At 45.5% G+C, this 26,751-nt stretch overlaps 1 protein-coding gene across 50 annotated transcripts in view; it reads right to left on the bottom strand.

The window, feature by feature from the left end:
- SORBS1 (sorbin and SH3 domain containing 1) overlaps positions 1-26,751 on the bottom strand; it is a 225,844-nt gene that overhangs the window by 38,560 nt on the left and 160,533 nt on the right. For 30 of the 50 annotated variants that reach the window (XM_032883920.1, XM_032883820.1, XM_032883811.1 and 27 more), the window contains 8 exons: positions 25,425-25,472; positions 25,170-25,299; positions 22,706-22,820; positions 17,284-17,367; positions 13,233-13,298; positions 12,566-12,667; positions 8,526-8,575; positions 61-233 (listed from right to left, as the gene is read on the bottom strand). In XM_032883920.1, coding sequence (XP_032739811.1) covers positions 61-233; positions 8,526-8,575; positions 12,566-12,667; positions 13,233-13,298; positions 17,284-17,367; positions 22,706-22,820; positions 25,170-25,299; positions 25,425-25,472 — 768 coding nt within the window. The remainder of the gene's footprint in view (positions 1-60; positions 234-8,525; positions 8,576-12,565; positions 12,668-13,232; positions 13,299-17,283; positions 17,368-22,705; positions 22,821-25,169; positions 25,300-25,424; positions 25,473-26,751) is intronic. The other 20 variants (XM_032883933.1, XM_032884120.1, XM_032884055.1 and 17 more) reach the window with 5 other exon arrangements.

Here is a 26,751-nt window from a genome sequence, read left to right as displayed (position 1 = left end):
CGAGAGGCATCTGGATGACCGTGTGGCCGGGCCAGAGCCCCGCAGGCTTCACCCAGTTACCTTTAGTGGAGGCTGAGCTGGAGGGTCGCTTGAGCCCACTCAGGCCCTGGAGAGGGATGTCTCCACCTTCCAAGACGCTCTTATAAATCTGCCTCTCATTCTCCAAGCTAGCGAGATCCCCGGGAGCCCCATCTGATTCCTTCTTCACTGCGTGGAAGTTGGAAGAATAGATACTGAAGACAATGTGATGTTAAAAGAGGGAAGAGAGAACAAGAAAGAACGGGACTTAGAATGTTTGACATTTTTCTCGAAAGCACATTACCACCCGAGGACAAACAGCACCCTTTTTGGGATCCTAGTCAAGTGCCGTCCTTTCTAAAGAGTGTTCTTATTAACTGGAGTTCTTTGGACAAGACAAGCCCAAGGGTGGCCCCAAATGCTCAGGAATCTGCCCAAACAGCAAAAGTGCTGAGAAGACCGCATTTGTGCTTTAAAAGAGGACCTCTGAGAAAGTCTGCCTGGGGAGGTGGGTGGGGTTGCTGCTGGGGGCCCAGCGGGTGCACACGAGATGGTGCAGCCGAGGACATGAGGGGAGCCCCTGACAGGTCGCCAGCCAGAGCTGGCGACTTCAAGGTCACCACCTGGATTATTTTTCTGGGTTATTCTTCACAAGCACTTTGGCTGACAGAGCACTGAAGTCAACCATTTTCCTGGGTCTCCGGGAAAATCAGCCCCTAAGTGAAAGTGGAACCTGGGATACTATACGCCGTTACCATCCCCACCACAGGTTACACCAGCTTCTTTCAAATTTGTAGTCAGAACCTTATGACAGGAATTGGAGTATAAACTATGACTCCTTTACCTTTCATTTATTTTTATCTTGTTGAAATTCTAGATATTTTTGCAAGTTACCACAAATCGTTTCAGGAATGAGGTGGGGCACAGAAAAAATTAAGAGCACTTACTCACTGAGCCCCTCCCTTCCCCTAATCCCAGTTTTCTAGGCCCTCACCCCGGGCACACAGAGACACACACTCAGGTACGTGAACAACCGACCTCCTTCCCACAGAAGTACTCAGGCCTCTGCTCGGCTGCTTTTCAGCCCTACTGAATTTGGTTTACTGGTATCAATGCAGACTTTTTTTTTTTTTTTTTTTTTTTTTTTTAAAGCTCTGGAGATGCAAACAGCTTGATAGAATTTCTCTACCCCAATATTTTATGATGTGTATTTTATCAAGTGTACAGAAAAACTTAAGTAATTATAACAGTGAACCCCCACATATTCTGGGCCCCCAGATTCAACACAGAACATGGGGCTGCCTTTGCGGCATGACCCATCTATCCATCTCTCTCCCTCTCCCCATCCTTCAACGATGGGATTATTCCCCCATTTCACACAGCCTCTCCATCCCCACAGTCATAGACAATGGCAACAACAATTTTACACAACCGTCTGAGATATCCTATGTGGGAGGCTGGGCGATCCTTCTGTCTTTAATCCTCACAAACAATCCTACTTGCCCCATTTTTGGTCGAGGGAAGGAGGCACCGAGAGATCCAGACCCTTGCTGAAGCAGGCACTGTCTGTGCAGCGGCAGAGCCCGGTCTTGCACGGCACCCTCGACTGAACATCTCCCCACAGATAAGGTGGCAGCGTGTTCCCAGAGCCCAGGCCTGCACACCACAGGAGGCCTAAGGATGCTGGAGCTCCAAAGGTCACTTCCAGGTATCCCCTGCGGTGAACGTACCCCAGGGACAAGAGGCCCCAGAGCCCAGGAGTCAGGAATGGAGAGGAGAAGCCAGTGGTAGAATGGGCAGTGGGTCCACCCCAGGATAGGAACATTCCCTGAGTAACAGCACTGCTCCCTACCCCCTTCCCACATGCTGCCGCGGCCTCCCAGGGCTTTGCATGCTCTACTTCAGGGCACTGACTGCCTGGGGGCTCGGGGTTCCTCCAGGTCCCTTCTCCTCATTCTCTCTGGCTGATGTCAGGGGATCAAATGCTTTTCTCCTCTTCTCAGCCTAGACAGAAGAACATGACTGAAAACTTAAGGGGAAAGAAAACCTACTCTCAAAGCTGAGACCACAAAAGCGTGTGAATGAATGTGGAGTCCGCAGAGTAGCCTCCAGGGTGTGTCTCAGAGGGGAAAACCCTCTGGAAGAGGTGGCATGATGGGGCAAGACTCCTTCCCCCAGGCCGTGCCCTCATTTGCAGGGGCCCACCAGAGGGCCCACACGTACATCCAATAAATATTTGTTGAATGAATACGAGGTCACATTTTCTGAAAGTAAAGTGGGCATACATGATCTGATTAAGGAAATGCTTTGATTCCTGAAATGTGTTTAGAAATTCTTCCCCAAGAATTTCATCATATTCACTTAGGCTCCTCATGTCGGTGACTCTAGAACCCTCAGAACCGTGGGCACAGTGAGACTGCAGGGACTTAGCATGGCCCCGGCCTAGGTTAGCTGGCCTTACTGGGGCCCTGGCCCCTGCCCAGGGGTGTCCACTCCCACCCTGGGGACAGAGGCGAGGCTTTGCCAGGCTCAGAGGCCTCAGGACAACGGCTGCCACCTACACAGCTTTTGCTCTCCTGCTTCTACCTACAGGGTGCTTGAAGATGTCCCCCCAATCATCTGATCGATAAAGGCATCAACTCCATCCAGAGGGCAGGAAGACCCTTAAAGGTGACTTGCAAGATTGTGGCACTCTATGCCAACTCCCATCAATGTAAGCACCTCTAAACTGACTAACTTCTAAGTTTTTAATTAAAAATAAATCTGCCCCTTATCTCAGTTTCTCTTTCAGAGCCTTCCCTCGCTTTGGTTCCATTTTCTGGTTTTGTCGCTCAATTTAACTCCATTGCTCCTTTTTATACAATCTCAACCTCTAAAAGAAAACGTACAGGTAGCCTTGCCAACAGTTGTGGTGAGGGGACAGTCTCTTGGGCCCTGCTGGCCTTGGTTTGTGGTCACCAGACCTCCCTCAGCATGGGGGAGGGGCTGCCAGAGGCTTCTATCCTGCTGTCCTTTGAATTGCCTCAGCCTTGATCAGAATGTCCACGCTGGTCTTCTCTGGTTCTGCCTAACTTCATTTGGTCCTGACTCTCGTGGTACCCAGCTGCCAGACTTCACACCTCCCCTACTTTACCCCTTGTCAGAAATCCCCTCCTGCCCTCAGCCACTCCACTCTCTGGCTTTATTCTATCCCTTATCACCATTTCGTCCTGCTTCCCCACCAGAACGACAAAGCAGCAACTCAGGAAACCCCTCAGAATGGATTTGCTGTAGCTAATTGTTTTCTTTCTGATACCGAAGCCAATATGCTTTTTCCAGATGGGCAACACTTCCCAACTGAGGCCCTCCTTGGTTAAAAACACATCTACAAATTCTGGAACAACGTTTTCAAATGTATCCTCGCCATCATATCTTCTAGCGTTGGAAAGACATACAACATTTGTCCTGTTGTACCAAAGGGACACTGAGGGCCTGAGTGTTGAAGGCAAGTGCCAAAGGTCTCACAATTGCTGGGTCTCTGCTGTGCCCAAATAGATCAAATGAGATGAGAAAAGCAGCGGGGCTGATGAGAAAGGCCCAATCAGCATTGGCAGCTGCCAATCCCATCACAGAACAGCCAAGTTCAGCTCTCAGCAGCCTGGGCGAGCCAGTTTCCACTTCAAAGACAGCAGGCCGGACAACTCATCCTCTGGCTAAGATGCAAAGGGGGCTGAGTTTCAAGGGGATTCAGCAACAACATACTTGCTGGAGGAGTAAAGTGAGAGAATGGAGTGATTCTCTTAGGGCCAACAGTTTGCAACCCTGTGACCAGGTGGGCTCAGGGGGACTCCAGCCTGACTCCAACAAGCAATGAGCATCAGCTAAGGATAACCCACTCTGTTCGAAAACTTGGAAACAATCTGTTTCTCAGGTTCTTTCATCTGTAAAACCAACAGGCATGGTAAGACCGTCCAACAAATCCACCTTCAAATCTGTTATCATATGCGCCTTCCTCCTGAGCTCCAGAGCTGTACATTCAGCTGCCTTCTAGGAACCTCCTCGTGGGTATATTCCTCAGGCATCTTAAACCCCACGTGCCCCAAACCAAACCCAGCTCTGTTCTTGTCTCCCATGGCCCAAGCCAGAAAGCCCACGGAATCAACCCCTTTCTCCTCCTCCTAGCTCCCCAAACCTAACCAGTCACCAAGTACGGCTTACTCCCTGTCCTGACACAACGCACATCAGCCCCTTCCCTCGACCTCCCCGGCCACCACCCCACCACTGCTCACCTACGTCTCTGTAGTAAGCACACCCTCACTCTTGCCTCTTCAGCCCTGACTCCCTCCAGTCATCTCTGCAAATCACTGCCCATGATAATTTCTATAAAAGATATTATGGGGTCATTCCACTGCTCATTTTAGTCACTCCAATATTAATTGAGCACCTATTAAGTATGAATCACTCTCCTATGTAGAGCTTCAACAGGGAATACAACAGACAAAAAATTCCAGCCTCGTGGAATTTATTGTCCAAAACCATTTGTTTTCAGCAAGGAAAAAAAAAAAAGTAACTGCTTTAAACTGTGGCTTTGGGGGAAAGGAGTCTAGGAAATCTGGGGAGGGCGGTTTCCTCTTTAGCCTTTGTACTGCAGGAAGAAAATGATCTTTTAGATTTATAATACGTGATTGTCGTTCCCTCTCTCCTGTGTCCTGTCGCGGCGTTTACCACACCGGCTTCTATCCGTGATTTACAAGTCTGTGTCCCCATTACACTCTGAGCCTCTTGAGGGCAGGCGGTTTACGTTACCAATCTTTGCACGCCTGGTGCCTACCACTGCTTTTCAATAAATAATAGAATAAATGATTCTGTAAAGTTGAATGCTCGCATGTAGATTTCTGAGAAATGAAAATCACATTTTCAAGGCTCAAGGTAGTCTCTAATGTTTCATTTAGTTCTTCAGGTAATGATTTGTGTTTTGATCTCAGGTTAAGAGAAAGGGTTGGTTTTGGTTTTGGGGTTTTTTGTTTTTTTTTTTTTTTGGAAAAAAGCTTGTTCTTGAGCACCACCTGCTGGCCAAATAGAGGAAAGCTCTTTGGTTAGGCAAAAAAAAAAAAAGAAATAACTGAGTGGTAATCCATGCTGAAATGCCAACGATGAGAATGAGTAGTCTTCAGGACTGATTTAAGATCTGATAACTCTAGAGAAATAAAATACAAAATTGGATACTGTTATTTCAAGCATTAAAAAAATAATTTTTGAGAATAAGGACTGGTAGTTCTACTGGGATATTGGGGACTATGGGTAGATTTCTTCCTCTCTATACCCATATTCTTTTAACACAGTGATAATGTAATCATACTAATTAATAAAATTCCAAAACTGCAATTCTGCCCAAGATATGAACACAACTTCTTCAGTGACCAGTTTTTTTTTTTTTTTTTTTTAAATCCCAATGTTTTTGAATGTGGGGCATCCTGTGCCTTCTCCTTCAATCCTTGGGGTAAGTCCAGTCTGGCCAATGTTTCTTTCAACACATCCTCCCCAACCATCCAGCGAGAGGGGCCAGATCCTGGCTGCAAATGCCACCCTCATTGCTAAGTGCGCTGGATGCTAGTTAATTAAGACTCACAAGCACATTCATTGATTCCGCAAACATTTGCTGTGCACCTCCCTGGGTGTCAGGCTTCCCACCAATTCTAAACAAGGAAAAAAACCTTACTTCCTCGTTCGAACAAAATGGAAGAAAACCCCGCCTGCCTTACTGAAAAATCCCCAAGTGGAAGACTAGCAGGAGGATAAAACTCATCTATTCCTGCCAAGTGGTTCATGAGAGCCAGGCTATGACTGAAACACAGAGGTCTTTGGAGATTTCAATGACACAAATAAGAGCGCTTGATAAATTAACCCAGCAAATATCTTCAGGTCCACAAATACTTAGAATTTTCTGAAAGCAATTTGCTCTTTGAAGCAGTTTGCCTCAGGTCCTTCGATCCTGCTCACACAGTATTACACAGTTACTGACGTTGTTTTTTTCTTTTAAGCCCTCAAGACCGGTCAACTGCGGCATGTTTTCTGTGAATTTCCTGCCTCATTCTGAATCAGGATAAGCAAACGAGAGCTTATCACTAACACCATCCCCTGGCCTAGAACTTCATTTTTCCTCCTTCAGCTATGGCTTTATCAGGTGTCAGCGGGGGGAATCACAGGCATCACACTGCCTTTATGTACCTGTTTCCTCACCTGTAAGATGGGGACCAAACACAATGCTCCGTCCTGGAATGGTGAAAGGACTAAATGAGGGAACGTAGTAGCTACGACGCCAACCACAGGGCCTGGTGCATCGTAAACGTCCAGTAAATCACTAGGATTATTTCATTCAAGACCTGCGCTCCTAACTTTGACAGCCCGTGGGCGCTGCTTTCTCTTTGGAATACATTTATGATTTTCTTATTTATTTATTAACTTATCATATTGACTAATTACACCCTGAGGGCCCAAACCGGGAATACTTTCAATCCTTAGTGTCCTTCATTCACCACTTTGCCTTCTCATTTAGCAACATTTTTGGGGACGTGTGATTTGCTGTCCAAACTAGTAAGGGATGATACCTTGTGCCCCTATGATAATAGTAAGCATAGTGCCCCGGATCCAGTAAGAACTCACTAAGGGAATTGACTAAGGAATCCATTCAACCAGCTACCAGCAGCAGCCTTTCCTGTCCCACGCACTCTGGGAAGATGGGGAAAGGAAAAGGGGGTTGAGGGGGGAGACCAGGCAGAGGGATTAACATTGGGCCATCCTGAAAACAGGACTATAGGAGCAGGGAGAGACCTGGAGCGATCAGTGGGCAGTCAGGACTGTCCAGGTGACAAAAAAGGTGGCCTCGGGGGACAAGGAGAGTTTGCAGGGAGCTGTGGCCTTTGTCTGCAGGTAGCTTAAGGGCATCTGCTGCACTTCACTTCTGAAAGCACATCTCTAGGGACCTAGAGGACCTGTGACTTATCATCCTTGCAGCTGAAGGCACAGTTCAACTAGCTCCTTACAGACAGTGAGCCTCCGAGCCCAGAGTGGAGGGAGATCGGGAAAGGGTCCAGACACTAGATCTGAGCTTTGATGTTTGTCACACTGCTGGCCTGATGACTGACCCAACAGCAGGCACAAGACTTAATGCCTGGATTTGTCCCAAGATGGACTGTCCTCTCAGGCAGGTAACTTCCCTTCTAGCTGCTGTTCTAATATATCTTCTCAATTTCTTCTTATGCTGGGATAAATTGATCATAATCATTAACACACATATTTATAGAAAAAAAAATGAGGGTGCCTGGGTGGCTCAGTGGGTTAAAGCCTCTGCCTTCGGCTCAGGTCATGATCCCAGGGTCATGGGATGGAGCCCCGCATCCGCATGGGCTTTCTGCTCAGCAGGGAGCCTGCTTCCTCCTCTCTCTGCCTGCCTCTCTGCCTACTTGTGATCTGTCAAATAAATAAAATATTTAAAAAAAAAAAGAAAAATAAAAAGAAAAAAAATGAACAGAATGGATCTAGCTAGAGATTTGGTCACTGTGCTAAAAGAATTAAGATTTTTCCAATTTTCCACTGAAATAGCCTAATCCCAGCCGACTTTCAAATGAAACTCCTCCTGCTGAATGCATTCTTTGGCAAGGTACATAGGACATTCCCAAAGGACCACAACATTTGCCAAAAATTCCATAAACTCAGCATTCCAGTCAAGCCAGGCTTCTATTTGAAGAGGTGAAAACTGCTTGTTGTGGGTTTACCCAATCCCAATGTAACAGGAAACGCTTGTGCCTTTCCTCCTCATTGTACTTCTAAGAATGAGATATTAAATTGGGTACAGGGAGGCTCAGGGCCTACTTATATGAGTTCAGTGCTCGCTATGTACTGCGTAGGTAAGGGGCAGGGGACCGCATGGTGACGTTTTAGCTGGGATAATGGCTGCATGGCAAAATACTGAGAAAAGTCATCTGGCGCAGGGCTCTGGATGGTCTGGAGAGGGGGAAAGAGGCTGGCGGTTACTCTGCGAAGTGAGCAAAGTGTGCACATATCATCCAGGCAGAATCCTGATTGCTGCGAGGAAATAAATCCACACCTTTCAGCATCAGTCAAGTCAGCCCCCTCCTGGCCCCATCTTCCCCTGGGACAGGTACCAACCAAGGACCCAACCCCACCATCCCCCGACCTTTACACCCAGCGCAGCGTGTCTCAGTCACACATCCCATCCAAGAACCAGCCAACGAGGTGGGTTTGGACTCCCAACTCAAACTCACATTCTAAAGGTAAAGATGCCAGCACACGGAAAAGCTTCTCAAAGGTAATAGGAATCATGGCAAAAATGAATTTGGAGGAGGAGGAGAAAACAGAAGAAAAATAATTTGAAAATGATGATTAAACTGTTACTTATCACTGAAGCCACGAGATTGACACAAGTAAAGCACACTCGGATCCAAAACACAAGCCTCTTTCCATCTCTGACATTAATACATCAGGCCACGGACGGGGTGGCAACTTACTATCCAGGAGCTTCCGCAGAAATATCCGGGCTGGGGCTGACTGCCGAGCTCTGTAAATGCCAAAAAAAGAAAGAAAAGAAAAGAATGTAGATCATTTATTTTGTATCAGATGTTCCTAGTCAAGGGGGAAGAGAGCAGCCCCTTTCCTTTCCTGATGTAGCCAAGGACCTTTGGGAGATGGGCCCTTAGCTGGAAAGGGGTCTGTGCTGGAGGATTTCTGGGCCAGCAGGTGCTCTCTGGGTATAGTGGAAGATGGCCCCTAGCTTAGACTTATCTTTCATATAAATATAGATCCATGAGTGGATAGCCCACCATCTGGCCAACATGCATTAGTGACATGGACAACACCACCTTCAACAGCTCATCCCCAGTCCTTGGAGCCCCTGGCAAGCCCACCAGAGACTCCTTCATGCACCCCAGATGCCACATCAGGAGAGAGGGTCACCCGACACCTTAGGTACAGAAAATACAAAAATGCATTTGAAAAGACCACACTGTATTTAGATCATTTGTTCATCCCTGCAGATTTGGAATGCGGAAATGGGGAAATGCAGTTTCACAAAACCTAGGAGTAGGGGAGCATTTTATAAAATGACAGGCAATTATGCAAAAGAAAGAAAACCACCAAGAATTACATGCAGAGAAAACGTAATTAAGTAGTCTAAGGTTTCTGTTTTGTCTTGGAAGAAAAAAAAAAAGGTGAAGGGCTCAATATATTTTTTTAAAAAATAATGTGGTAGTTGAATCAATCAATGAATAAGTTAACTTTTAAAGATACTCCTATCACTAATAATAATCACTTCAAGGAAAAGACGCTATGTGGAGGAGATACCGGGGGAAAAGAGAGAAACAGTGGGAGAAAGAAAAGGAAGATTGTCCAAGAGGGAGGAAAGGACAGGAGGGGAAGCAATCTTTATCGGGGCTCACCCACCTGGTCCTCAACCTGCTGAACCACCTACCCTCAACCTGCTGGGTCCTCTCACTTTGGAGGGTGCCTCTGCCCCAGGATGAGGACTCTACCCTCCCCCACCCCCAGTTACCTGCCATTATTCCTCAGAAAAGGCAGCCCTCTTGCCCGCACTGATGTCTCCTGCCCATCTCCTACCTTAGGGACCTGTCCTAGTCTGGGTCTTCATCTTGGAAAACTTTTGTGTGACCCTGCAGAGTCCTTTAGGAATACCCCCCTCCCTTCCTTCCTTCCACAATTACATGTTTTCAACAGTGCTTGTACCCCTAGGGGATCCCCAGATGCTTCCCCACTCTAGCAACTCCTCACCCAGCAATCTCGAAGGATTTTAGAAATCTCCTGGTTATCAAACCCACTGACCTTTCCTTGGAGTCTACTTTTGGGGACCTCTCTGGAGCACAGGGTAGTTGTCATACTTTCTCTTCTTGTTCCACCACTCTGACCTGTTCACCTTCTGATCCTCTCTTTCTTCTGCTCCATGTCATCCAACATCCTAGGGGGTAGTTGCTGCTCTCCTCCTTCCTGCCCTTCAATCTTCCATCTGCTCCCAGGGCTTCAGCCATCTCTTCTCCACAAGTGACTCTAACTGACGTTGTAGGCCCCTTCCTCTCTTAGGAGACCTAGTCTTGTATTTCCAGCTGCCTACTGGATATGCCCTTGGTGATACCCACCCAACACTTCAAGAATGAATCACCTAAAACTAACTCCATCTTACCTTTGCATGGATTTTCTCCCCATCTTTCTTACATGACAGACTGATGCCCCCAATTCTTCCCACTTCCTGGCCAAAACCCTAGAGTTGTTTTTGTCCCTATTCCATCCCCAAATTCTTTGTTCTTCACACCAATTAGTTAAAATGTTCCATTCCAATTTCCTCTGTGAGCACTCTCACAGCCACCCCTTTCCCCCACTTCATGTTGATGCCACTGGAGTGTGGGCTCTCATTACTCCATGCCTGGACCACCACAGTAGGCTCCGTGCCCTCTGCACCTCCAACAGGAGGTTCTCCCTTCAACTCAGCCTCTCTTGTGAGGACACCAACCTCCCTAAAACAACACTTGAATCACATCATTGGGCTGTGGACAAAATCATCTCTTAACTGTGTGTTCTGAACCTCTATAATCCAGGGTCAACCCTCTTTCCCACCTACCACCCCCAATTTTCTATTACAGCTGATTCTACTTTACTCCTTCACATGCTAAACACGATCACTTCTCTGCTCTTCACGTGCCTCACATGGATGTCCCCATCTCTATCACTATTTCTACCACACTGCACTCATCCTTTAATGTCCCAGCCAACCCCCTGAGAAATTGTCCCTACTTTTCCACAAGATCACTCTTCTGCCTGGCACTCAGAGCCCATGCCATTCTTTAAGCTCTTTGCAGGCACTGCTGTGTACAGCTGCAGATCTTTTATTTAGGAGCGTGCCTAAACGGTCATGTTCCTGAAGGCAAAGTTCATTGTTTTTTTTTTTTTTTTTTTTTTTGTTTTTTTTTTGTGCTGATTTAGAGCCCCTCTCCACACATCCCATACCTATTAGCGACTAATGGGGAACATATAATTGAACCAATGTGAAAATGACTCAATCATGCATCAGACCCTTCTTTGTGCCCACCTTGCCCTGGGCAGAAGTCCAGGTACTGGAAACTGTCTCTAACCTCAGGGAAGCCTCAGTGAGTTCAGTAATTCTCCAGCTGTCTTCCATCTTTGCATGTGTTATAGAGCTGCTCTTATTAGACTACTTTGAAAAGAAACCCCTGATTCATTTTGTGACCTATAATCCTAGCACTCCTGTCTTACTCCAGAACATGTTAGGACTTACCTGCAGTTAGTTCTCACTCTTGAACTAGCTCAGACCTTCTATCCCACAGGGGCTACAGCTGGTTCCAGTCTCCACCTTGGCTGAAGCTGAGCACCCCCTTTCCCTGCCCCATGACCTATCTGCCTTGACTGTGGGCACTGTAGCTCACCTTTGTGCCTCCCCCAAGTTCTGAAGAGGGGTCTGGATTCTCAAACCCCAACTTTCCTCATCTGCCTGCAGTTCCTAAGTGTCTGACTTTATCTCAGCCCACCCTGGCTGCTGCCATAACCCCCTGGGTTCTTCACTCCTTCCTTGGCTTGATGGTCCAGCACCCAAGAGTTTTCAGAAGCTGAGTCACTCATGCTGGCGGTCTGACCCTCCTTGTCTTGTTCTGCTTAAATAGAACACAATCTATAGTATTTTCCACTCCTCCTGCCATAGTCTGTGGACCTTCCTAGCCTCTTCAGCAGTGCCTGCCTGTCTTCTTTATTTTCTGTAAAGATACCGTTTCCTTCTAAGAGCCTTTCGTTTTGTCAGGGAGCCCTGGGGGCGGTTCTCCAAATACTTGGTATTTTTCTTCCCCTTGGGAACCTGTTTTCCTTGGACTCTCTCTATGACATAGTCCTCAATAAACCACATTTTGACATAGCCCCCTTTAAAAATGTCAATACAGGTTGAGTTTCAAATGCTTGTTTGTGGCCAGGCTGTCTGGTCTCTGGAGCATGTTTTTTCATTGAGAAATTTCTGATCTTCCAAGTGACAAATACAACTACTTTGTCAGTGCCATGCACATAACAGGCACTCAAATCACCACCACTGTTTTTCTGAAAATGATCTCTGAGGTTGGTATCTCCCAGGGATTAAAAAAAAAGAAAAAGAAAAAGAAAAGTGAATCTCCCCCCAAAATGGCTCCTGGAAAATTTGAAGAAGATATATGGGGGCAAAGGATGGAAAGTTATAAGGGTCACCTCCTGAGAGGAAAAGAAAGAAAATGACAAGGGAGTGATGTCGTTTAAATCACCAGCCACCCTGAAAATATTTGAAAAACGCCCTTTAAGGAAGATGCCAAGCTCAAAAGAAATTCAAGCAAAAATTAGGTTGGCGGGGGGAGGGGAGAAGAATCGAAAGCAGGAGTCTGAAAGCCATGCAGTTTCTAAAGACCCAGCATAAGCATTCATTGCCTTGACTACATTGAAACCAGAGAGCAGAGAAGAAAACAAAACCGAGCTGGAAGAGGAACCAACAGCATGAAGAAAAACTAGGAAATACCTGGGACAGGTTTGCACTGGGTGCTTTATTAAGCGTCTCCGTGTTTTCTAAATGTGCCTCTAACTCTGCTGGGCAGAGGTTGAGATCTTTTTCTAGATTAGTCTGGTTGAAGAGAGAAAAGATGGGAAAGAATGTTTTAGTTTAGAGGACAGGCAGAAAGAATGGAAGGTTAAGTTTGAAAAATGAATTTGTTTAGTGCTATGCTTTAATAAGGCAAAGATGGCATGACCGAACACAAGAGCTCACTAGAAATCAGGTGAAGACGTGAAAACAGAGAATGCAACATTAGGCAGGGAAAATATAAATCCTGAGGTCATCAGAGCTTCAAAAGTCTATTCTACTTGCTAGAGAGAACTACAAATACTGCGGAAACCTACCTTTCGCGAGAGACCTATTTTTTCTCTTTTCAGAGTATAGTGACAGTGACAAATAGGATATGTCAGGAGAATAAGGCATTGCTTTAAAAACCTCTCAGCATTAGTAGCAGAAGTCGTAGAGACTTTGTTAAATCGTTTTATCACCAAGCCAAAAGAAAAAAAAAGTTATCGAGTTAAAAAAAAATGATTTAAGAAAATAAAAGAAAAAAAGAAAAAAACCCACGACACACTCACACTAACCAGGCTAGAGAACACACACACAGCCCACGGAGGAGGCACAGCAGAATTACCTTTCTATCCTCTCTAGGAAGGATAGAGCAGTCTCCAGGAGTATAATCCCATATCTTTTTGGGAGGCTGACGGGAAGCAGAGGAGGAAATGAAGAAATGAGCATAAAGACATAAAGACAAACATGGAGACTGGCTCAAACAAAGAGGGGCACGCTAGGAGAACCGTATCAACACAGAAAAGTGAACTCAAAGCACAGGGGGTGGGCACCTGGCCTCCTGAGGAGGCTGCCCAGGGAGGGATTCTACAGAATTTAGGAGCTAGAAACATTAACTGGGAAGTTTCTATGTCTACATCTCAAGAGTAAGTCATTGTTGGACTCTAAACACTGAAAACATTAAAAAAACAGAAACAAAAACAAAATCAGAAGCAAAAAAAGCGTTAACACCAATTTGAACAAAAATCAAAACTTTAAAACTACTCATTGTTCTTCTTTTTTTTAAAATTGAAGTATTGTCGATAGACATCCTCACTGTTGTTTTCAAACTAACCTTGACACCGAGAGTCTGCGTTTTTGAAGCAGTCTTTGAAGCAGTCTCCAAATTCATCATGTTTAATAAATGTGTGACTTTGGAGATTTGGCCAGGGTAAGGTAAATTGGACCAAATATGTTTTCTGTGGTTTGTGAAAATGAAATCCAGGTACAAAAGGGGTATTCAATAAATGCACTAACTAGACAATTTCACTAGGCAACACTTACAATCTCCTTTAGCGGCTTAACCAGACTTTGATAACACTGCTGGTGGTACAGCCATCCCTTCCATCTGCCTTAGAGAACAGTTTATAATTTGAATTTGAAAAGCGGACTGTAGGGTTATGTTTGTTTTCTCTTTTAACTCTTTAAGTTTGAATGAGAGCTGCGTTCCCAAAACAAAACTGCCAGGAGAACTGTGAGTTTCATGAGGGAAGGGCTGCGAGGGTAGGACATCTGAAAGTTACAAGGCTCCTGTAATTCTTGAACCTCTCCCCCACCAACCAGACCTTCTTGTTCTGCCTGTTTAGACCTGAAATGTCTTATACAATGACCCCTGAAAAAGATGAGATCATTAGTAACTCCTGGAATTTTGTGCAATTATCACTGTAACTCTATGCAAGCATTCAAATTGGTTTACACTATGACATTTTGCCTCAAGCTTACTTCTAGAAATCACACGGATTTCTGCAGAAATTAGAGGGGGGAAAAGAAAAAAAACCTAACATCCAGACTCTTAGTAATGAATCTGTAAGTGTTCAAGGGACTTTCATCACTGACAATGATGGGTCAGTAATGCCGTCTCTGCATATATATACTCTGCAATTTGTAAAGTAAGTGCTATTAACAATTACCATTCATTTTAAACACTTACTACACTTGGACTGTTCACCAGGAGAAGTAGACTTTTTAAAGTCACTTAGGATACATCATTTCCATCTTTACTGCAAAAAAAAATAAGGCAGTGCTTACAAATTAAATTGGTTTTAAATCCTTCCAAAAAGACCCCGGGAGTCTTGAATTATTTGCTATTCTACAACAACGTATCAGAGCTAAAAAGTACTTCAGCCAGATTTTTGCTAAAATTTCAGCTCATTCTGGGTCGTGGGCTTTACGCGCAAGCGTTGAGGAAGAAAGGAGTTCAGGGTAAATGTCTAGTGTTTAAGTTCTGGCAGGCTTCACTTGGGAAAAGTGGGTCCTGAGTTGGTATGTGATAAAAAACAAGTAGAAATGATGATCCACACGATTTCATAGGAGTTTCAGTTTTATTCTGCCTCTGAATGACTGAAAAACCTCACAAAACAACTTCCGTGGTTTATGCCACTTTGATTTCTCTCTCTTACTTTTATTATAGCCCAGAGGGACGAAGGTAGGACAGAAGTGAAGAAAAATTTCTCCCTATCACACCTTCTTCCGCAACCCCGGGAGTAAGAGCCAGTCATCCAGTTGTTTCAACAGGATGATAATCCCAGCCTTCGGATGCTCCCAACCATGAGGAACCATTCATCTTGGACGCTGTTCCTCAGGATATTTAGGTTGTTTTGGCAAGTCTTCCACAGTATTATCTTAATACTTTAAAAGACTCAGTCAAGTAGTCCCATTTAAGGACTCTAAGGTCTCTGCAAGGAACATCATGGCTTCAGAGGAAATGGCGTTTTGGAAAAACATCATTAAGTCTTTATATAATTAAGAAGCAGTTAGAACACCAGAGTAGGGACACACATTCTAGGAAGTTCCCACTATACAAAAATGGACTGTGTTCTCAACATTTGTTTGGATTGGTTGTGTGGGGCTCAGACCATGGTTTCCAGTAGAAACAGTGTTACTCTACCAGGCTATCCACAGAGCCAACTTAATGTATGCTGGGACTGAAATACTGTTCTTTGCTAACAAAAATGGAATTATTTGCAATGACAGATTCAGTAAAACAAATGGATCACATTATAAGATTGTTTCAGATCTTTCTCTAAAGGTTAATATTTCAGATGAAACTAATTTTAGTTATTTGGCAAAGGAGGAATGGCTAGAAATGTGTGGATTCCAAGAGGGCTTTGCAAAATCAATGGCACAGACTATCATACATAACTTAAAGCTGACAGCTTTTGCTTTCCCTGATGAAAGGATAGCACTATTATTACATATACTAATCATGGTCTTTTTTTTTTTGATTATTTGGTAGAAAGGGGAGGGGACCACACGATTCAATGTGTGAGTTAATTGAGCAAGTTTTAGGACAAAGAGAAGGGTTAAGATACTGTTCAATATTTGAGTGTGGAGAAGGTTGCCTGAAGTAGACTTCTTTGATGTCTGAATGGTGAATAGGAAAAAGGGAGAGAACCGAGAAATAATGGTATGCACCACACAGTTCTGGGGAGAGAAGACAGTGCCAACTTCCCATCAGACACTTCCCTCTACACTGGTCACTAGGTGGCGCTGTTCATTCAGAACAGCTCAAGGGCTACACGTGCCTTCCCCACCCACATCTAGCAGATGAGGAGGCAGCAGGAAAACATTCTACCAGCAGGAAGTTTGTAGGTCAGGGACTCCTAAACCAGAAGACGCCTCAAATTTCTAACAAAGCTCAGCCTCACTGAATCAAACTAGCATTTCCACAGCACCCACTTCATTTGTCTTTGTCTTCATCTTAATGAAAAATATACACTGTGGAATTTAACACTTAACTATAAAAACCCCTGTCTGCAAATAAAACTATCATTCCAAGCCGCAGTGATTCCCATGCTGGTTTCAAGGTTTCAATGGTTAAAGTTTCACATGAACATCTAACAAAATGTCTTATCTTTATACACTGACTTCTTCCACCTGTAAATTCTTATTTTTACAGCTGTAATAAGACTTTAATGCAACGAAAGGTTTAAAGTCAGTTTCTAGTCCTCTCCAGTGGAAAAATGAACTCAACTTTCCCTTCTGTGTGATACACCTTAGGGGGCAGGGCTAAGAAAATCCTCCTGTCAGTGCCAAAAATCAGTTTGTGCCAAGGCCAACTCAGCGACATCACAGGGAAATTCTAGCAAATATAGCGTTCAGCCTAACTCCCATTTCAAGTTTTGGGAAATACTACACCAACTCCTAGAAATTGTTCTCCCAAGCCACCTGTAATGGGGATCCATTCGTGGATCACATCTACATACAGAGGCTCTCTGGGGCACTGCCATTGCCTATGTACTTAAATCTTTTTAAAGCTGCCCCTCTCAGTGTGTAATGCATTTTCCTGCTTATTTTCAGTTTGCCATAAAGACCCTGGTTAAGTAATTGAACCAATGGCCCAAATAATGCCATCTACAAGGCGTGGGATATTTGTTTCTAATGCAATGATTTAGTCTTGTTTCTCTGTTATTTTTCTGGCAAGAAATAGTTCCAGGGATCACTGCTTTCTTGGTGAAGTAAAGTGAGGGAAAGCTTACAGGTTGTAGTGAGAAGAGACAATCCCACAACTGCCCACTGAAATCGCTGCTCCCCACCTCCTGCATTCCTTCCAAATAGATCTGATCGTTTAGCAGCAACAATGCATCAACAGCATTATTTAAAAAGGCGTCTAGAACCACTGAAGCTATTAAACTTACCGGTTTCCCAAACTCCAATTCCGAAAAGAATTTATACCAAGGTTCATTCTTTAAATCTATCTCTTCTGGGCTTATATCCCGACTCTATAGGGGTTGGTGATAGGGAAATGGAAGAGAGAGAAGGATAACATTATGCAGAGATTACATAGGAACAGGCCAGTAGAGATGCAGTGGTTTCCGGGGATACAGCAACTGTGTCCAACAGCAGCAATCATCCATTTTACGGACATCAGCAAAAACAAAGAGCTACAACATGTGGGAGAGGATGGGTTCATAAAAACGGAGAAACGGAGGCAGGAGCAGTGAGCGAATCACTCTCAGCCCTGAGGCAGAAGGCACGTGGGCCACAGAGGGGGAGCTCTGTGCCACACTGCAGCCTTCCACAACAGATCGGAATTTGGGCATATTCCTCAATAACCGTACTGGGGGGGGTAAGAGAAAGCCCATACTTCCTCTTTATGAAGAACTGTTAGTGAAGAACAAATAACCTGGTGAGCACACCAAACACTTAGCCATCTACACCGTATGAGTAGAGCAAATCACTTTTATGGGCTAGTACGGTTTTAGTACTTATTTGCAAAGCTGCCTTAAGGATCTTCAAAATAAATGCAAATACCAACACTTTAAAAAAGCCACATGGTTAATACTGCATCTTTAATGGCACATGAGTAGGTGAGAAATCATGTCCCATACACAGTACAGTGAAAGATGGTGTAAGTAAAAAACAGAGGACACAAGTGCAAAAAACATTTTAAACGAGCGTCTATGGGGGAGGAATACAGACAGAATATACTTTGTGTTTTCACAAATAAATGTTAAAGAAGTGGGAAAAATAAAATGAGGGAGAAGCAGAACAAGACAGACAACAGAACAGGGGGGAGAAAATTTCTGGGTTATGTTGCAAAAATAAGTCAGGTATCTCAACTTCATACAACTCTAAGAGGCAGTTCACACAGACTGACCATTTCATATCGAGCCAGAACTTTATAAGTCTTAACACCTCACTCTGTGGAATAACATGTGTTTCTGGAGAGGTTTGGCTGGAAAATGAATGCCTGGAAAGCATATCAGTTTGCCCCTTCAAACACTGGACATACAAGTTCAGAGCAGGCAAAAGCATGAGGGGCTCATGGCATCATGAAATCCGTCTACGTAGATATATTTCAAAATACCTTGGCAGTCACTACATGAGAGAGAGAGATGGTGATTTTTCTGACAACAATATGAAATAGAAAAGGTCTATTTTGTACTGAGACTGAAAACAGTATCTAAGAACTGTCACTTCCTCAGGGCAACGACATGGGGAGGAAACGGCCAAGTCCCGTGGCCACGTTTCCCAAGCCACGGCATCACAGAGCAGCTTCTCCGGGACACGTTTCTCTCTACATTCTGTTCACAGGCCTTTTGCCGTTTGTAGAAATGGCTGTCCGCTTTCTTTGGGACCCTGACCCATCCCTTCTTCTAAAATCCTTCAAAGAGTCTTCACTGTTATTTCTACTTTTGTTTTAAAAGGAGGAAGATATGGCAGAGAACTTTAACTGAAATGCACTAAATAAAAGTAAGTGGGACTCCGAGGGAGATGTCTACTGAAACAGAGTCTGCCCTCTTGCATCCAGATTAAAACCTCCCCCAGCTGTCTTTGGGGACCTAGGGGCCTAAATCTCAAAGGAGAAGGTGGGCTCCTTCTTACCAGATTCTGAAAGGGTGTACAATAACGGATTCCAAATGGGATCTTAATTTATTCAGTGAAATGAGGCACAAGCACTAGGACACTATTCAGGAGGGACAGTTCAGACCTTGGGACATGCTAGATCCCCATATGATGGGAGTTTCATGAAACCCATTTCATGTTGATTATTTTTGAACACTATTTATAACCGCTCCATGGGAATAGGCTACGTTTTTGTTGTTGTTGTTTTACATAAAATGTACCAACTCTTTCAGGAAATGGCCTGAATGTCTTGGTACTCAGTCCTGAAAGAATCAGCCCATTTTATTGCCAAAGGTTGCTTGCAGATTGCTTTTCCCGTGAAGGCTAACACCATGTGGAGAACTGGGTCGGGAGGTGTGTCAACTGCTGAGGCCCAGAGCGGCCTCCTGGAGAGCGTGTGAAAGCGGTAGCAGCACACGGCAAGAACGCCTGGATTTGATTCTGCCATTTGTAACTCGGCCGCAGATCCGATTATGGAACGGACAAATAGGAAATGTCCTTCCAGATGCAGAGCGGGCTCTTGTCCTGGCAGGCAGGGTGGATTCCACAACGCCAGGCTGAGTTCTCTGCTACTGTGGGCTCTTTTCCCCAGCTTGGCCAAATCCTGGGAAAAGGCAGGTGGCCTGCCGGAAAAATGTCTCGTTCTCCTCAAGGATGGTCTTGCTTCTTGGATGGGAGCCAGAGACTGGCTTCAATTTTGAACTACACAATCTGAATGCGGTACGTTCGTGTGCACAACCCTTGATGACATTCATGTAGCTCTCTTGGACATTTTACCACACTTGGCCCTCTCATTCGATACTTCGGGGAGTCTGCAATCGTCCTCAGGACTCACTTCAATACTCAGGACTTTGGTAACATTGGCAGGCCAAGCAATACTTCTGTTTTACAGATGAAAACACTGAGACTCTGAAAAGTTAAAGGACTTGCCCCAAGACAGCTGACGGCAGAGTCAGGATTTGAACTCAGATCTTCCAATTCCCAGTCCAGTGCTCTGTCCAGTATATAACATCCCCTTTCTCATAATTCTGAGAAGAAGGCAGACCCTCTGTGTGTTGGCAGAGGACCCAAAGCTAAAATAGGGGGAAGTGACAAACTTAAAAAGCCAGGAAGGAACTCAAAGTGACTGTGTACTGGGAAGAAACCCCCTTGTTTTACATACCTGAATCTGTACCCTGTATCTGTAGTTACTATCTTAATGTCTGTCCTTCCCAATATGCCCCTGTGGGATCAGCAGAGAACCCAACCTCTAACCCAGGCTTGGCACCTAAAAGTGATTCTATATATATCTGTTGAATTGAGCTGAAGTTCTGGAAGGGACTTTGGAGGAAAGTAAAAGGGACAAAGCCTGAAAGAGGCCATTTCTGACAAAGCAGGGCCTGACCACTAGATCTCTAATCCTGAGGTGGGAGGACAAGACGATGGGCTCAGACTAGGACGACAGGGGGCTCGGGAGTTATGAAGACCATCACAGGAGTCTGCCACATGGCTGGAGACGTCAGGCTGTAAGTCTACTGTGGGGGATTCTGAAGGCAACACAGGGTTTCCTCTGCTTGCGATGGTTTGGGTTTGCCCCAGGGATAAGACAAGGTCTTCAGAAGCCTTTACAGTCTACCACCAACCTTCCTGCAAACAACAGGCACGTGTGCCTGTGAGGTCACCATTGAAGTTGGCAGGCTGAGTGGACAGGAACAAATTGGAAAAACAAAACATTTTTCCCCTCGAAAGGAGTTGTGCACTTCCAAGAGGAAATTTAGATTCTATATCGGTCACTAGTTAGCATACTTATCCACAGTTAACAAGGCAAAAGTGTGTGTGTGCATGTGGTGGTTGGGGCGGGGGTGGAAGGTGTCCTCAAATTCTGGCAAACCGGATATTGGATGCCAAAAGGCAAGCGACACGGACACATTCCAACTTTTCTGTTCATGTGGCAAAAACAGAAGGGAAAAAAAAAATCAAAAAAGAAAGGACTTATTCAACTACTGGGAAGAGTAGACTGTGAAACGCAGACCTGGCTGAAATTTCTAAAATGAAAGCCTTCTCTTAAGAAGAACAGCGCTAAAGAAGGGCACTGAATTACGTGGCTGGCCACGGTGCTCCTCAATGGCCTGCCTGGGGCCTTCTCGTTCTGTCACTGGGCTGGCCCAGGGGCCTGAACACCATAGGCACGGTTGCCACAACTGTCCAGAGGTCCCCAACGGGCACCTCTATCACTTTCCAGGGGTTGTAACCACTGTGGTATCAACAAGAAAAACAAAACTATGTCTTTTTTTTTTTTAATGCTGAATAGTGGTCAAATTACTGGGAACCAATGAAAGGAGGGGGAAATCAAAGAAAGGAGCAAGCCCTCCATTAAAGCAAAGACTACTTAGGAATAACAGTATCGCCCAAACAAAAGCACCCAAAGGGCAATGGAGTATCTGAAGTCATAGAAGTGTGTGGACACGTGAGGGTGTGTCCCTGACTTGTTATCAGGAATGTTCCCAAAGCACATGACTGTCTCTCTGGGCACACCTGCGCGTGGAAGTTAACTTCGGTGCGTGTGATCTTCTAACAGGGAGAGAACCCCCAGGGCAGGGTGCAGACAGAGGCAAAGTTCTTGGCTCCTTTCTCAACTTTTTGCTTAAAATAACTGTGGTGCACAGTAAATGCTAAAGAATGACAACTCTAAAGCATTTCTGTGAACTGTTGACCTTTCTTCCTAATTAAAATTACTTTCTCCCTTTGAGCTTTTAAAGATGTCACATTTTTATTTTAGTAAAAGTCAAATCAATTATTACTTAAAACATGTAGAGCAGAAGAGGTGGAGGGAAAATAACTTGAACCTGCATTTCAGAGGCATACTTAATCTGCTCTCAGTGTGGTAACTGCATTTTAATAAAAGCCGATCCCCAGCGTGACAATTCCATCCTGCTGGCACGGCTGGAGGACTGCAATATTTATAGAGCTTTGGAGAATCCCTGTAACCATGATCAGAATTCTGAACCAGCTATCCCAATGAAGGGTGAATAAAAGGGAGCGTGGGTGGCAGATAAGAACTAATCAGTTTGTAAAAATTCTTTCTTATTTCACAGAAGAAGCTGCTTTTCCAGGGTGTTCCTCAATGCTCAGGAAGGCCCTTTTCCCCACTCACAATTGCTTGGTGATGTGAACACATATAGAGAATTAGAAACCAGACTGAATAGGAAATGTGTCCTCCATAGTGCACTTGTCAGAAAAGGAAGATCTACAAGACATATTCTAACAGGGTCTGGGTCTTTCTTCCCAAGTCACAATATCATATCAATTATTTAGCTTTTAATGATGTGCTCATAACTTCTACAAAATGTATGCATGTTCAAATAAGAGTCACCTATTAAAAAATAATCTGAGTCTAGTCCAGTTAGTAATAAGCCTGATAAATTAATAGACATTTTTAAAAAGACAGGAGCAAAATCAATCTTTACATTAGTAGAACATTTTAAATTAGTTCATCATGCACAAAAAGAACAACAAAACAGAATACGGCTTCTTTCAAAGCAGACTCTCAGGACTTATTTTATCAACACCTGCAGAAATGAAAAGGGTAAAAAAAATACTTCATTTCTTCATTCATCTTCATAACATAGCAAAAGTCTGTCTCAGGGGGAAGAGAATGTAATCCAAGCGCCCAATGCATCCGGATTAAAGAACACAGCAGGGGAGACAAAAGAACTTTAATATACACATTACCATCTTTTCGTTGGTCAGAACAGAAGACTTGCCCGGCTGGTAGTCGTAAATGCTTTTGGGTTCTGCGCGGTATTTCCTTGTATCCACTTTCTTATCTGGGGGCTCCCAGTCGTTTCTGGAGAAAAAAAAAATCCTATTAGAGCTATTTTCATGAAAATTGGCATCCGACAGGGTCTGACTTTGGCTGACTACAGTCTAATCAAGGAATTTTTGTATCTGAAGCATGAAATCGGTCCCTGTATGAAGCATTTAGTTGCGCTGGTTTCCTTCTCAAAATAACCAGTTACATCTCTGCGTTGGCTTCACAAGAGGGCTTGAGGCATCCTCGGCTCAAAGCCGGGCACCAGCCGTGCAGAGAACAAGGAGATGGTTGGGAAGCGGCAGCGGCAAAGCCTGCTCTCTTCTCGGGCTCATCATTCTTGGAACGTGCTTGTTCATCCCACTCCCACTAGTGTGGTGGGAAAGAACGAAGGTCCCAGAGCTCATCAGCTGTGGTTCCAGTCCCTGCTACCGCACTCGCTAGCCTGGCGAGCTGAGCCAAGCACCTCACCCATGGCTACTTTGGTTTCCTCATCTGAAAAATGGGAATAGCGAAGGGATTAAATGAGACAGTGCATGCAAATCACTTGGCAGAGCACCAGGCCCACTGTGTAAGCACTGAATAAACGTGATTTGCGACTGATAACCACGTTTGTCCCTAATCCACACCCTGCCCCAGTAGTCATCCAAATCACAGCCTTGGGTACAGATACCTAACCTGAGCCAGCAATGGGTTCTAGAGGATACATGAACCCTAGGAAGTTGCTGACACTTTTTTTTTTTAAAGATTTTATTTATTTATTTGTCAGAGAGAGAGAGCACAAGCAGGCAAAGTGGCAGGCAGAGGCAGAGAGAGAAGCAGGCTCCCCACTGAGTAAGGAGCCCGATGTGGGACTCGATCCCAGGACCCAGGGATCATGACCTGAACTGAAGGCAGTGGCTTAACCAACTGAGCCACCCAGGCATCCCTGCTGACACATTTTTAAGGCACGGACAGTATTGCATTTTGCACTTTGAGTATAATTCCCTTTTTCCCGCAAAGCTATCAGCTTCTCAAAGGCAGGGACCGTGGTTTATATATGCTTCTCTCCCCCCACAGCATCTGGTTCAATCCATGCACAGAATGAACCCAGCAGATGCTTGATGAATGCACCTGAGTGTGTACCCACAAGAACCTAAGGGTATATACCTAGCCTTCCTTTCAAATTAATTATCAAAATCCTCAGGCAGATGCTGTCATGTATGTGTGGGACTCAGCCACTCATTTGTCTGTGAAGATGGAAAAGGTATGGAGGTGTGAAACTGAGTGTGTACTTAGAGAGAAAAAAATTTTGCAGTGTGCTCAGAGCCTTGTTGGGAAGTGGTGAAAGAGGGAGCCCAAAGATGCGCGGGACACCCCTCCAGATGGCATACAAAGGTTGCTCCGTTGGGAATAAGAACTTGTGAAGAAAAATTGGTCATTCAGCACAGCCACGAGATGACCGACACCATCATCAGAACCACTTCAAGCCTTATCTTTCCACGATAAGCATGTAATTATCAAAAGGTGTGGCTTTGGGGTGCCCGGGCAGCTCAGTGAGTTAGGCGTCCGTGGGACTCTTGATTTCGGCTCGGGTCATGATCTGAGGATGGTTTTTGAGCTCAAGCCCCGAATCAGGCTCTGTGCTCAGCGTAGAGTCTGATTGAGATTCTCTTCCGCTCTGCCCCTCCCCAACTCACTCATGAGAGTGTGCCTGCACGCACATGTGTGTGCTCTCTTTTTCTCTCTCTCTCTCAAATAAATAAAGTCTTCAAAAAACATAAGTGGCGTCATTTTATTTATTTATTTTTTTAAAAAGATTTTACTTATTTATTTGACAGACGGAGATCACAGGTAGGCAGAGAGGCAGGCAGAGAGAGAGGAGGAAGCAGGCTCTCCGCCGAGCAGAGAGCCCGACGCGGGGCTCGATCCCAGGACCCTGGGACCACGACCCGAGCCGAAGGCAGAGGCTTTAACCCACTGAGCCACCAGGCGCCCAAGTGGCGTCATTTTAAAATTATATTCTCGGGTATGGACCTGTCAGAATGCACAAAGAGTATGAAAACACATGACAAATTTTACAGTTACGATTCCTCTTGTGAGGAGGGTAAAGTCATGATAATTACAGCCAATGTTCATTAAGCCCATATGGGGAGCCAGAAACTACTGGAAACGTTAGATGCATTACCTTGTTTTATCCTCGCAGCACCCCTATGAATGTAAAATGCAACCCCACTGAACAGATGAGGACACTGAGACTCAGAATAAGTCACAGGGATTCAAAATCAGGTTTGCACGACTCTTGCCTCTACAGCTGCCTGACCCAGCAGAGACAGGACACTTCCCTGGTAGCTTGGAGATGGAAGCCCTAACCCTCAGAGCTGATTGTGGGTGGGAGGCACTTACCTCTCTGGGCTTGATTTTAGTGAGGAAGAGCGGGCTGGGAGGGGAAGCGTGGCCGACCTCTTAACCACCTTCTCACCGTCGATGTAGCTCATCTCACTCTTTGAGCGAGGCACAGAAAGGGGAGATTTTGCTGGAGAAGAAAAGTGGGTACGAAAGACTTGCAAAAACTGAGGAAAATCAAAGACAGGAAGATGTCTTTCCTCACCCACCACCCTCTGTTCCTCCCCCGCAAGCAGAAAATTCTACATCACTTACTGTCTTCAGAAAAGGAGTACCGAGGTGAGTACAGATCTGAATCATCATCTAGTGAACAAAACAAAACGTAATCAGGAGCAAGCCGGCAAAGGTAAGAAAACCAGGTGACATGTCCCCCTACTTGCCCTGTCCTACGCCGGCGTCGGGCCACACCGGAAGCCCGACAGACAGAGGGGTGGCCTAGGGCCGGAAGCTACACCCCCCCAGACCCCATCTGAGAGCCCACCCAACCAAACAGGGCCGGCCAACCTGCAGGCTGGAAGGTCCACTCATGACACCTGGGGGCTGACTGCCACCTGACACTAAGGAAGCATGGGGACAAATAGCCAAAGGTCCTCCTCAAGACAACTTCCACGAGCAAATGGAGAACACAGGGTTCCCGGCCTGGACTGGCAACAGGGGCAGAGAGAGGTCACTGAATGTCTCCGGTCTAGCCTGCTAAGTTCCCCAGAGTCTGTGGGTCCCACTACTAGATGGGCTGAGGGAGGCCCGGGAGACGGCTTCAGCGGCCCGCCATGGCTGGGACCTGTTCTACCTGGGGCAGTTCCATGCACAATACCATTGACCAAAGGGGCTGCGGCTAAGGAAACAGGCTGAGAAGACCCTCCTGGTCCCTTGCTTTGATTCTACCTCAGCCTCGTTCCTCGAGCAGCTTGCTTTCCTCGCGACACAGCACATGCTGGCATGGCTGCCCTGCAAGGGTCCTGCGAGGGTCTGGGTCTGAACAGTGACTTCGGAACCAACCGAACTCACACGGTCTTGTGGGACTGCTCTGCAAGGGCGAGACACTCGCCCCTCAACAGAGAACCCCAGGACATGGACACTTGCAGAACCAAGACCAGAGCTGAGCCCCTCGCAGAAGCAGCCGCCCTGAACTCAAAACGAGAGCACACGGACATTTACTGAAAGGGATTTTTCAGACACAAGCCGAAGAACCCACTGTCACATGTTGGCTAAGTGTTAATCAAGTCCTGTTTCTCTGCAAATCTAAGTCTTAGAGCAGGAAAGGCTGGGGTATTTTGTGAAGTAGAAATAAAACTAACACTGCTATTATTTTCAGTATTATTCAAAGACGACTTCTCTGGCAGCCCCTCTTTTAAAAAGTATTTTATTTATTTATTTGACAGAGAGCGCGCACAAGCAGGGGGAACGGCAGAGGGAGAGGGAAAAGCAGACTCCCTGCTGAGCAGGGAACCTGATGCAGGACTCGATCCCAGGACCTTGGGATCATGATCTGAGATGAAGGCAGCCACTCAACAGACTGAGCCACCCAGATGCCTTCTGGTAGCCCTTCTCATTCCCTCCTCTCCTCTCTTCATCTGCTCCA

The sequence above is a fragment of the Lontra canadensis genome, unplaced genomic scaffold, assembly GCF_010015895.1.
Source record: "Lontra canadensis isolate GAN:19392208 unplaced genomic scaffold, GSC_riverotter_1.0 scaffold3, whole genome shotgun sequence".
Classification (NCBI taxonomy): Eukaryota; Metazoa; Chordata; class Mammalia; order Carnivora; family Mustelidae; genus Lontra; species Lontra canadensis.
This window is presented reverse-complemented; position numbering and strand designations above follow the sequence as displayed.